The sequence below is a fragment of the Brassica oleracea genome, chromosome C2, assembly GCF_000695525.1.
Source record: "Brassica oleracea var. oleracea cultivar TO1000 chromosome C2, BOL, whole genome shotgun sequence".
Lineage (NCBI taxonomy): Eukaryota > Viridiplantae > Streptophyta > Magnoliopsida > Brassicales > Brassicaceae > Brassica > Brassica oleracea.
The window spans coordinates 32,141,652-32,153,663 of record NC_027749.1 but is presented as its reverse complement, the minus strand read 5'-3'; the positions used below and the strand labels follow the sequence as shown (position 1 = coordinate 32,153,663).

General features: G+C 31.7%; 1 protein-coding gene across 2 annotated transcripts; it reads left to right on the top strand.

Annotated features, from left to right (window-relative positions):
• The first annotated feature begins 2,151 nt into the window (after positions 1 to 2,151).
• Positions 2,152 to 4,213, top strand: LOC106321579 (probable phospholipid hydroperoxide glutathione peroxidase 6, mitochondrial). 2 transcript variants are annotated; one of them, XM_013759830.1, is made up of 6 exons: positions 2,152 to 2,419; positions 2,514 to 2,590; positions 2,671 to 2,732; positions 3,257 to 3,375; positions 3,687 to 3,854; positions 3,952 to 4,213. In XM_013759830.1, exons 1-6 carry the CDS (start codon positions 2,192 to 2,194, stop codon positions 3,985 to 3,987), a joined length of 690 nt encoding a protein of 229 aa, XP_013615284.1. In that variant the 5' UTR covers positions 2,152 to 2,191; the 3' UTR covers positions 3,988 to 4,213. The 2 variants fall into 2 exon arrangements, with proteins under 2 accessions (XP_013615284.1, XP_013615289.1); XM_013759835.1 differs by lacking the exon at positions 2,671 to 2,732 and adding an exon at positions 3,116 to 3,177 and having other exon boundaries at positions 2,160 to 2,419.
• Positions 4,214 to 12,012: the final 7,799 nt, after the last annotated feature.

Below are 12,012 nucleotides of genomic sequence, written 5' to 3'. Positions count from 1 at the left end.
TAGTAGAAACGTTTTATTTTCTATACTCATTCAATTTTTCGCCTTTATAATTTTCGTCATGTCTTTCCACAGCTATCATTTCTGCCACAAATTAGTCATCTGATCCAACTATTAAAGTGTTTGTTTAAAGACCAGTTGAAACATATATCCAACTACAAACACACACACACATATATATATAATTATATACTGGTGATTCTGAAAATTGAATAATAAGAGCATATCATAAATAATCAACAAATAAAGTAATAGTGGAAAAAAATATTCTCAATAAAATAAAATTACTTCTTAACTTTCTATAACTTGTGTAAAAAATGATTCCAATGGATATAAACCGGATTATGGTTACTATCAATTATATATTGTCAAATATATTATCTTATACATGAATTAATTAGGTTATATGTAAATCTAATTTCGAGTTCAATATTAGTTGTTTAATTTATATGTCCGCAACATCAAACATTTATAACCAGCGGGGTTGGCCTGGTGGTGTTGAGAGAGCTTCGGCCTCAATACGCATCCGGGTTCGAACCGCTGGCCAGACAATTGGGGTATCTAATTCACAATAGTACCAAATGGTCCCCTTCGCGCCGAGGGGTTGGCCCCTGGGGGTGGAAGTCCCTCCAGGTTAAACAAAAAAAAAAAAAAAAAAACATCAAACATTTACAGAAATGAATTTTTGATTTTGAGCGGTAAAACATAGTTCAAAACAATACAAAACGATTTATACAACTGTTTCAAAACATTGCTCACTGTTATCATCTACAAAAAAGGGTATTTGCGAGTGGCAATAGAAAACCAATAAAACCCTTAAAATACATACTATGATGTAGTAACACATATTTGTATATAATAAATGATCTTGGCTTTATTGATTTTTCTTCTATTACTAGTATATCAATATTATATACTCTCTATGTATCATTTTAAGTGGTGTTTAAAGGTTTTGGATAAAAGTTAAGAAAATATTTATGTAGTTTATCTTAGTTACATAAAAATAGCATTAAATGAAATTAGTTCAACCAATAAGAAAAAATACAGTATTTTGTAATTGGTCATAAATTTTAAATGACAATAAATTTTATTTAGAATATTGAGAACATCACTTGTTATGAGCAAAATAAAAATTCTTAAACACCACTTAAAGTGATACGGAGGAAGTATTAATTAACTGCAAGAGAATTAATAATATTATTCATAATAAATCCAATTTAAAAATCAATTTATAAATTATAAAAAACACACAAAAATAAATTATTTTTATATTATACTTCTGAATTAATAAAATAGATATTCATAAATTTAGTGCATAACAGATTTTAAATATTAAAAATAATAGCTTAACATTATTTTATTGATAACTTATAAAATTTTATATTTTTTATTGATAAGTTAAAACAAAGGCAATTCTCTCAAATAGACATTTTAAAGTTTTTGTCTATTTTAAAGTTTTTGTCACAAAAATAGAACTCAAAAATTAAAATGACCAAAATAACATTTTTTATTTTGAAAATTTTAATATTATTTTTTAAAATTTGAAATCTTATTCTCAAAACCCCACTACTCAACTCTAAACTCTAAACCCTAAATCCTAAATCCTAAATCCTAAATCCTAAACCTTAAACCCTAAACCCACCTCTTAACTCTAAACCCTAAAATTTAGATTAATTAACCCTATGAGTATACGTGTATATTTACTTCCTTTGATAAAACATTTAAGTTTATTTTGGTCATTTTTATTTTTAAGATCTATATTTGTGACAAAAAAAATTTTAGGTAGGAATTTGTCATGAAACAATACAAAAGCCTGAAAAAAAAACAATACAAAAGCCTGAAATTTCGGTTGATTTTCATTACTGAGGATAAAAAAAAAACTAAAATTGAAATCGAGAATATATATATGCACAATTAAAACTTAGGCCCAATATGAGCAGTAATATTCCCGAAGCCCTTAAAAGTTGTAAGTAATATTGTTCGGTTCACATTACTGGCGCACAAAGTAAACGCAGGAGATGAGCCAAGCACACCGACGAGTGTCCAACGTGGCGTGTTCAAAAGCACACACGTGTAAGACCTATTATCCATCCACTGAACACGGAGATAGAAACTGCTGAATAACGAAATTACAATTTGGACCCTCAGTAGCTAACAAATATCTAATCTGGATGAAAAAGGAATCTGGTAGAAAATGTTGAGATCCTCGTTTCGGCTTCTCTATATAACAAGAACCAATCTTCTGGTTCGAGCTTCACCATCATCGCTCTCTCGACTCCCATCTAAGTTCAGTTCTGCGAAACAACTTGTCCGTTCTCATCATCAGATTCCGTTATCAACAACGGGAGCTAAACTTTCTAGGTCGGAACATTCCATGGCTGCTTCCTCCGAACCCAAATCCATCTATGATTTCACCGTCAAGGTTCGATATTTTTCCTTTCGGGTTGATCCTTGGTTGTAAATTGAATCGTGGGTCGGTTTCCTCGAAAATTGAAAAGTATGTGAATTGATGACAGGATGCGAAGGGAAATGATGTTGATCTAAGCACTTACAAGGGGAAGGTTCTCTTGATTGTCAACGTTGCTTCTCAGTGGTAAACCTTCGTGTTATCCAGTAAAGTAAGTTCATCAGTTAGTGACTTGTTTCTTTGGTACTTGAATTGTTGTCGTGCAGTGGCTTGACCAATTCGAACTATACTGAGCTTGCACAGCTGTACCAGAAGTACAAAGACCATGGTATACTTTTCTTTGTTTGTTCAATTAACCATATTATAGTATAGATGATAATTATGTTCTTTTTTTTTTTTTTTTTTTTTTAATGGTATTAGGGTTTGAGATCCTTCGAGAGAAACTATGTGAATTTTGAACGATTGAGAGCTAAAAAAAAAATATACTTACTGTTTTGGGGATTTTTCAGGACGCGAAGGGAAACGAAGTGGATCTAAGCATCTACAAGGGGAAGGTTCTGTTGATTGTCAACGTTGCTTCTCAGTGGTATATGTTTTCCCAATTTTCATTTCATTTGCAATTTTTATTTTTTTTATTATAATTTTAAATCTGAGTCGATTTCGATCAATGGTAATTAAGTAGTTTCTTTGGATCCTTTGTCTTTGGTGCAGTGGCTTGACCAATTCGAACTATACTGAGCTTGCGCAGCTCTATCACAAGTACAAAGATCATGGTATACTTTTTTTTGTGTTTTCTTTGTTTCTTCACTGAACCATATTGTATAAATGATTGTGTGTTATAATGGTTTTTAGGGTTTGAGATCCTTGCGTTCCCTTGTAACCAGTTCGGGAATCAAGAACCTGGTTCTAATGAAGAGATTGTTCAGTTTGCTTGTACCCGTTTCAAGGCCGAGTACCCCATCTTCGACAAGGTAACCACTTTTCTTGTTCATTACTCTAATTCAACAAGTTAACTAGTCTTCTTATGTTACCATCTTGGGGTTAGTTCCTTGAAACATGAGTCATCCCACGTTGATATAAATAAGTATTAGTTTCAGGTGCTTTTCGCTAGTAAACACAATATGTCATGACAGAACACTGTCTCTCTGGATATCATTCGGACTTGATACATAATAACAATTTCTTATAGACTTTTTCTAGTATTTGTTTGTCTGTGTAGTGAGGCCATTCAGTTGTTACTTGTTAGTATTGGACTTGATTTTGGAATTATTATGCAATCCAGGTTGATGTGAACGGTGACTCGGCTGCTCCAATCTATAAGTTCCTGAAATCAAGCAAAGGTGGGCTTTTTGGAGACGGAATCAAGTGGAACTTCGCCAAGTTCTTGGTTGACAAAGATGGGAATGTTGTGGACCGTTACGCCCCAACTACTTCCCCTCTCAGCATTGAGGTAATCGTCTCACATGTTGTCGAATCCCTTTAGTTTGATTTAGAGACCCAAACATTTCTCTTAATGGTTGTTCATTGTTGAAATCCACTATTTGCAGAAGGACCTGAAGAAACTGTTGGGAGTTACTGCTTAAGCTACTAATAGGCGCAAGTATTCAAATAAAAGCTCCTATAGTATTGTAGTAAGCTGTGTCTATGTTCTTGAGTGTCTTTGGGATGATTCGTCTCCTACTGCTTAAAATCCTCCTTTTTAGTTACTGATGTGTGTAACATCTTTGACCTAAAACTCATATTTACCGCTACTATTGTATTCTGCTGTTTCCTAGAATCGTGGGAAGAAGAAAGCTAGAGACGCATTTATAAAGTCGAAATACAAATCAAATGTCTCGAAGTAATAAAGAACTGAAAAAGACTAGATGATGAAAATGAAACCAAACAAGTTTGTCTCAAACTAATAAATAACTGAAAATGATTAGAAGATAATACTCTTTTCTGTTTTATATTAAGTTTCATACTAAGTGCCGTTTTAAATTCGTGTTAAGAAAATATTTAATTTCACATATTTTTTATATAAAACATGCATATCCATATTTCTGATAATACGACAATTATTTTGCAACGAAATTTTTTTCTCTACAACAACGATACTTAATATAAAACGGAAGAAATATAGAAAAGTAACATTTGCAACTCTTTAAATTCTAACAATTAGGTGATTTATAACTATTTACAAAATATTTTTATCGTAAATAAGATTTTTATCTTATTATTCAAAATTTTGGTTTATTTTATAATATTTATGTATAAATAGTGAATTTTTTATTTTAGTTAGCTATACATACAATTTTATGTATATAATAATATGAGTGATCCATTTATTTATATTTGATATATATATATTGTATTAGAGTGCAATTTTTTTTCTGAATTAAATTACTACCGTTAGAGTTTTGTTAATTTCATTTTAGTTAGTTTGTTATTTAGTTTTTCTTTTGATAATTTGTCTGATATGAAAATATGTTGTTTTGTACTTATGAAAAATAAATTAAATTAGTATCAATTTAGCCAAGTTTAACTTGGAGTAACTAATAATCATAATGTTAATTTTAATCTTTTGATTGTTTATTTAGTTTATAATAAGTTGTAACGTAAATCAGATTAGATGATAAATGATCAATATATGATTCATTTGACTGAATTATATTATTTAAAATATTAATGTTTCTTCTAACGATCTGATCAAATATATTATTTTTTTGGTGAAAAAGGTGATTTCACCTCTATACTGGAAACCCAAGCATTGTAAATAGTAATTCTTAGGGTTAATTGAATCCAAGTGGCGGTAGTTGCAGCTACAACCGCTTTACCACTAGTCGAAAACGTTGGTAAAAAGACGGTTGCACCTCTTTGCCTGGAACCCAAGCGGTGTAAATAGTTTTTTCCAGCGTGAATTGAGTTCAGGTGGCGATAATTACGGCGGCAATCCCTTTATCACTGGGAAACTCAACGTTGGTAATAAATATTATTTTTTCCTCTAAATGATTCTATTGATTCAAACAGATTCAGACAGAAACAACACAGGAGATGATTCTAAGCTAGCAAGTTACAGACCCCAAGAGACTAAGCCAGTAGGACATATAACTTTTCTCTAGAGAAAACGACCAGCAGAATTTGTAAAATCTAATTTCTTAAGTACAGAATGTCGAAGCATGCAAATCCATAGAAGAAAGAAGGCAGAACTAAGCGCATACCCTTAGACGAACTTATTAAGGAAGAACCTGCATCTCATTATATGGCTTCGGAAACAAACCTGACAAGCCACGAGGTAACACAGCGAACCAGATCCCGGAGGACGAAGACCCAACTTTTAGCTTACAAACCTTCACGTCAAGGTACATAAAGGGCCAAAGCCCCCAAGTCCTTGAAAACAAGCTGGATGTTCTTTCAAACCGACCATAAAGCAACTCGCCGTAGAGGGAGACAAGGAACAAGCACAACCTTCAGCCATTGATAGATCTACAACTAAAAGCAACCAATACGCACATGCAGCTTTCAGAGACACTAGATTTTGACCTCCAAGGAATATTTTTCGTTGACAAAAATTTGCTTAAACGTTAGCTAATATGTTTTTCTATTTGTCTAATATATGATATTTTTCATTCTTTACAGAATTTTTTTTTTAATCTTAATTACTTCAATTTAATTTTATGTCGAGAGACTTATATTCTTATCTGATAAAATGATTAATAATTTTCACTGAATTTGAATATATTTTTTGTATTCGCCACCCTATTTGAAGAAGTTTGAAATTTCTCAACTTTGTGATTTTTAATGTAGAAATCATAATAAATTTTCAAAAAGTAATAGAATGGGTAAATCTCCAAAATAGCATCTTTCTAAGTTTATATCACAAAAATAGCACTCAAAAACTAAAATGACCAAAATAGCATTTTATCTTTTGAAAAATTTAATTTTTTTTATTTTTCAAAATTTGAAATCTTATCCCCAAAACCTCACTTCTCAACTCTAAACTCTAAAACCTAAATTCTAAACCCTAAACCCTAAACTCTAAATCCTAAACCCCACCCCTTGAATGCTATTTTTGTGACTTTTGGCCTTGATTACTAGTTTGAGAACAAAAACTTGATTTAGTGCTATTTTAGTCTTTTTCTCTAATAGAAATCTATGTGATGACTATGATAAATAAGGCTGCAAAGATTGCACCAGAAAACTGAAGTTTGATTGGCAATTTATTGGAAATATTTGCGGGTGAAAAATCTTATCAACATTTGTTATTGATATCTTAGGAAATGATGTATCATAATATTAATTTAACGTAGTATATAAATATTTATTTCTTAAGATATTTGTTTAAGTTTTAGGAAAAATTGTGTCATTTATTTAAATAGTTTTGAAATACATGTTTCAATAATTATAGATTTAATAAATCATTTACATTTACATATACATACAATTTTAAAAGTATTGTGCTTGAGTGTTATACATGAAAAGATAATTTTGTGAAATTTTTAATTTTTAATTTCCTAAATAATTTTATAAAAGTTTTTTTATAAATTTTTTTTCAGTTAATGTTATAATAGTCTAAAAAGTTAATTAATTTTATTATTAATAATTAATTAGTTATGAAATGGATTTAGGTAATTATGTTTAAAATTAAGAAAATACAATAAATGCTGAAGATTAAGATTAGTTAGTGTCTCAGTGGAAATAAGTGTAATTAATTAGTTAGTTTAAAGGTTACTTTATATTTGTACTTCAGTTTTAACACTGTTCCCCAAAGCTTTAAATATTTTAACGGTCAATCCTCCAAAAGACATTTGCCTATAGAAGAAATCTTCAAACACGTGGGATCACTGCAACTGTCTGATATACCATGGATTTTACCTATTTTTAACCATGATATTTAGGTGTTTTTAAATACATTATAGATATTTTGGAGTCTTTTTAGTATGTTTTCAGGTTTTGGAGTGATTTGGAGGAAAGTGGTGATTTTGGTTCATTTTGGAGATAAAATGATAAAGCAAGCCTAGCGATCGATGATTGAGGATGATAATCAATCTACACACACTCTGTGTTGTCGATCAACGGCGTAGGGCGCAAAGGCCATATCAGTTCCAGCCGACTTTAAGCCCAAGTCCCACAAGAATTACCAGAATACCCCTGACGAGTTTTAATATAATATTTATGTGAACTGCCATTGTTTGAGGCAACACACGCTTTCTTACTTTCATACAGCAAAATACTTAGAGTCTTAGGTTTGGAGAGAAGATCCAAGAACTCCTTCAGATATTTGTGATTGGAACTCCAGTTTTCTACTCTATTTTATTTATGCAGTTTTCTTACTTCTTTGTGATAAATTGCTTAGCTATGTCTGAGTAGTTCTCCTTATTAGATTTAGGGTTCAAATATTCATGAGAGATTAGTCCAAAATATAGAATTTCTAAGTATTAGGATATCCATCAATTAAACTGTTCTTAATGCATGTGTTCTAGAGTAGCTAACTAGGATATTGCCTATATATATTAGGGCGCAAGCATAAGCTTGCTCTATCTGAATTAGTTTAGATTGTGCTAGGATTGCTAGAAACAAGCGGAAGCTGATTTAGTTAAATCTAGTGAACACGTTAACCCCGTGCGTAATGCTCCCTAGAAGGTTCATCGATCGACAACTCAATAATTGTATCGATCGACGGGCTGAAAGGTGTATCGACCGATAACCCGTTGTTGGTATCGATCGACACTTTCTCAGGACCAACAAGTGACAAGTGAGGTCCTAGATCCGGCGATAGATAGTCTAAAAATACGGAAGTTGATCGACTATTCTTATTGTTTGAGTTCTAGAATATCCGATATATGCTTAGTATCTATATCTCTATAATCCTGATTGTCTGAATAGAAACCCTTAGTCTAACACTTTCCATACCTTTTTTAAAATCCCAATCGAACAATTAGTTGTTCACAACCTTTGCTATTTACATTTAAACCTCTTTTCCTAGCTTAAGCACATAACTAGTAGATTTATTGTGTACCTTAGCTCTCTGTGAATTCGATCCCTAAGTACTTCAACTCGACCTCTTATTTGAGAGAGTACAAATCACGTATAGGGTAATTTGAGTGATATCACTGTCACCTGTCCAAGATGTGGAAAGTAAGAATCAATCACACATATTTTATTCTCATGTCCTTATGCGCAAAAAAATATGGAGCTTAATACCTATCATTGATGCAGTTCAGCTAGCTGTTGTACCAGATTTCAAATCGCATGTGATTGAGTTTCGTAGGAAACCTTGTTTGCCACCTTCAGGTATCTCGATTAACATACTTCCTTGGGTGTGCTGGCAGATTTGAACTTCCCAAAATCATCTGATCTTCGAAATTTGAAGCTTCCCAAAGTGTAGGTTTGGGTGTAGGTTTCTCCTTGAACTTCAACCTGGACCTCATAATGGGCCATGTAATGGGCTGAGCCACTTCTTTTATTTCTTAATGCAATTATCAGTTGTAAAAAAAAGAAAGATGAGAATGAACCTGGGATAGTAGAAATACATCAAATCAGATATGGGAAATTGTTTCCGTGATAACACCACCGACAATAACTCTATTCCAAATTTGAAAACTACAGATCTAGATTTTAATCAGATATACTTTGAACCTTAACAAAAGGACATGCACAGAAGAAAAAAAAGAAAAAAAAACACAATTAGGGCCGACAGTGGCTACTATAGTCTATTCCGTCGGCCGGAAAACACTATTCAGATGAAGAAAATATGAAAAAGACTAGGTTGAGACGTTGAGTCAAGGACCTTGATTTGATAGAATGAATACATAATAAAAATTAAGATGTTTGTATATTTGTTATATTATTTACTATTTTATCTCTTAAACAAATATACAAATTATTTTGATTTAAGTTTATATATATACTAGGGTAAACCCGCCCTACGGGCGGGCGAATAAATAAACTAATAATATAATTGCATTTTATAATGTTTAATTTATTTTAACTAAAAATAGAATTTACTTACATAATTTTTCACAAAAAAATAACTATTTTTAATATCCATTTTAAAAATTATATGATTGTCGACTTATTATAAAATTTGAAAATATGTATTGATAATTTTTTTGTTAATGATTGTGTGTAACATTTTCTCCGTATGCTTAGAAGTTAGAAGGTCTGTTGTTGACAAAGAAAAGATTAGAAGTTCTATTGTCTAGATTAAGTGTCTATGTATTTGATTTTATTAAATGTAGGAGTGTGCGTGTGATGTGTTTTTTTTGCTGTTGTCCAAAGTTAGAAACAAAGTTACAAACTATTGGTTATGGAAATAGATATCCGAGAGTATGAGGAGCGTGTGTGTTGTGCTATGTTACATGGAAACGGAAACGAGCACGTGGAAGCGAAAGAGTAAGGAAGCACAGAAGCGAGATTTTTTAAAATATTAGGAAGCGGGTACGTGCTGGAAGCGTATATCCATATATAAATAAATAAATAAATAAATAAATAAATAAATATATATATATATATATGAATTTTAAAAAAAATTAGGACTAAAAATTATATGATTTAAATTTGAAATAAAACATTTATTCATTTATAATAATTTAGAAATGATTTTATATTAAAACTGTAAAATACACATAAATTAAGTTTACAAAAAAATATTATATTAATTATTTTTAATACTTCATAAATAATTTACACAATATATTTCAATAGGTGCTATATCTTTAATACAAAATCTCAATGCATAAATATAATTTATAGTATTATTTTTAATATTTGTATATTTATAACTCAATATTCATTACTATTAATTTTTTAAATTTTATATAGATTAAAACTATGGTTTTATATTTTATTGATATACATTTCATTTTTTTTTAAAACAGAAGCGTGATTTCAAAATGGAATCGTAAGCTTCCAATAGGTTTTTAAAGAGAATATTTTAGAAACATTTTGGAAGCGAGATTCCGCAAGCTTCCACAAGGTTCCGATTCCGATTTTGGTTCCGAAGCGGGAAGCGGACGTCCGATGAAGCTCCGTGCAACGTAGTTGTTGTGTTCATTGTAGGCTGAAGGTAAAATAGTTTGTTTTATTTATTACGAAAGTAGAAACACATCTCAGATAGTATGACAGTCAACTAACATATCGTGCTTAAATTATGAAAATAAATTTTATCATTTGTTTGTAATAATAGGATATGTCACGTTGCTCATGTGATTCTATAGTTTGTCAAGTAAAGTTTAATCCTGGTGATTCTAACTCCATGAAGTGATTTCTTAATGCGTTTTCAGTAAATTTTCGATTTGGTTTTGTTTTGTTTCATCCAAGAGTCTCCAATAGTGTTTGACCAACCTCGGACTCTCCTATGCATAACACTATATTGTACAGATAAACTGCATTATTCCTATTTTTTGAAAAAAGATAAACTTCATTGTTACATAAACCTTCGGCTGATATACGGAGATGAGGTAGCCCTACCTCGATCTTGTTTTTGTGAAATTACTGAGGTTGTCAAGAATTTCTAATCCAAGATCTCTGATTTAGTTGAGATTATGAGTTGATAAAAGTAGATATTAACCGGCTTTCAAGATGTTGCAATCCAGTTCATCGAATTGTGTTTATTCTTGTATACTTAAGATGCAAGTAACCTCATGTACGCAGAAAATGTCACGAGGAAGAGATTGTCCCCATGTGCGACCAATACATGTAAGCTAATATACTTTATGTTAGTGTTGTGAGTTCATTGCTCAACAAAAAGATTCTAAAACTCTTAACATAAGTTATTGAGGAGGTAAAGTTGGAGGGGTTAGACGCCTCTTGACATTTTTTTTTTTATTCCAACTGCCTCCTTTCTACTCCTTTACAAACAACATAAAAAGCGTAATATGTACACATTCTTTGAAAATTATAAATTTTCATGGATATAGGCTAGGAGGGGAGCAAGTGTTTGTTGTTTTGTACAAGCCAATGAACCATGTTATATCTATTTAATTAAGTTGATGATATCTTCTGCCTGAATGATACATTTATATATGAAACTATCTCCCTATATGACAGTGTGCATTTTCACAAATCCGAGTAGTCGTTGTTGAGCTGCTTCTGACACAAAGCGCTAGTTTGCAAAATCCGTCTCTGCTCTGGTCTTAACTGAGAGCCTTCCATCATTCTTTGTGTAAACATGATACTGGAAAGTGGATTTCTGATCTGTCTTTCTATGTAAGCAGAGCCTTTAATCTCTTCATCGCAATTTGCTCAGCTAGATGTTGAACATGGAGGGCTTGTTGCAGTTCGTGGCTGGCAAGTTGCAGGAAACAGAAGACTCACTACCCCTTCTCTATCCAGCTTCTTACTAACACACAACAGACACTCCACATATTTTCCACCTCTTGTGAAGAAAGCAAAGGACAGTTTCCCTGCCTCCTGACTGGTCACAGAATGTTTAGCACAGTCCTATGGTTTACAAATGCTTTTTGATTTTTTAGATGACAACATGATTTTTGCGTCCTAAATACTTCTCCTAACAGCAGCTTGTCCACCACTTCTTCTCTCTTCAAACCGGTTAAGTTGGACATTGCTGGATTTCACTTCGCTCTTCATCGCAATTTGCTCAGCTAGATGTTGAACATGGAGGGCTT

What these genes read in the sequence shown, in the direction of transcription:
- LOC106321579 (XM_013759830.1), top strand. Translation starts at nt 2,192, where the DNA reads ATGTTGAGATCCTCGTTTCGGCTTCTCTATATAACAAGAACCAATCTT. An exon ending in CCAGAAGTACAAAGACCATG is followed by an intron (nt 2,733 to 3,256) that starts GTATACTTTTCT and finishes AATGGTTTTTAG; the next exon opens with GGTTTGAGATCCTTGCGTTC. An exon ending in CTTCCCCTCTCAGCATTGAG is followed by an intron (nt 3,855 to 3,951) that starts GTAATCGTCTCA and finishes CACTATTTGCAG; the next exon opens with AAGGACCTGAAGAAACTGTT.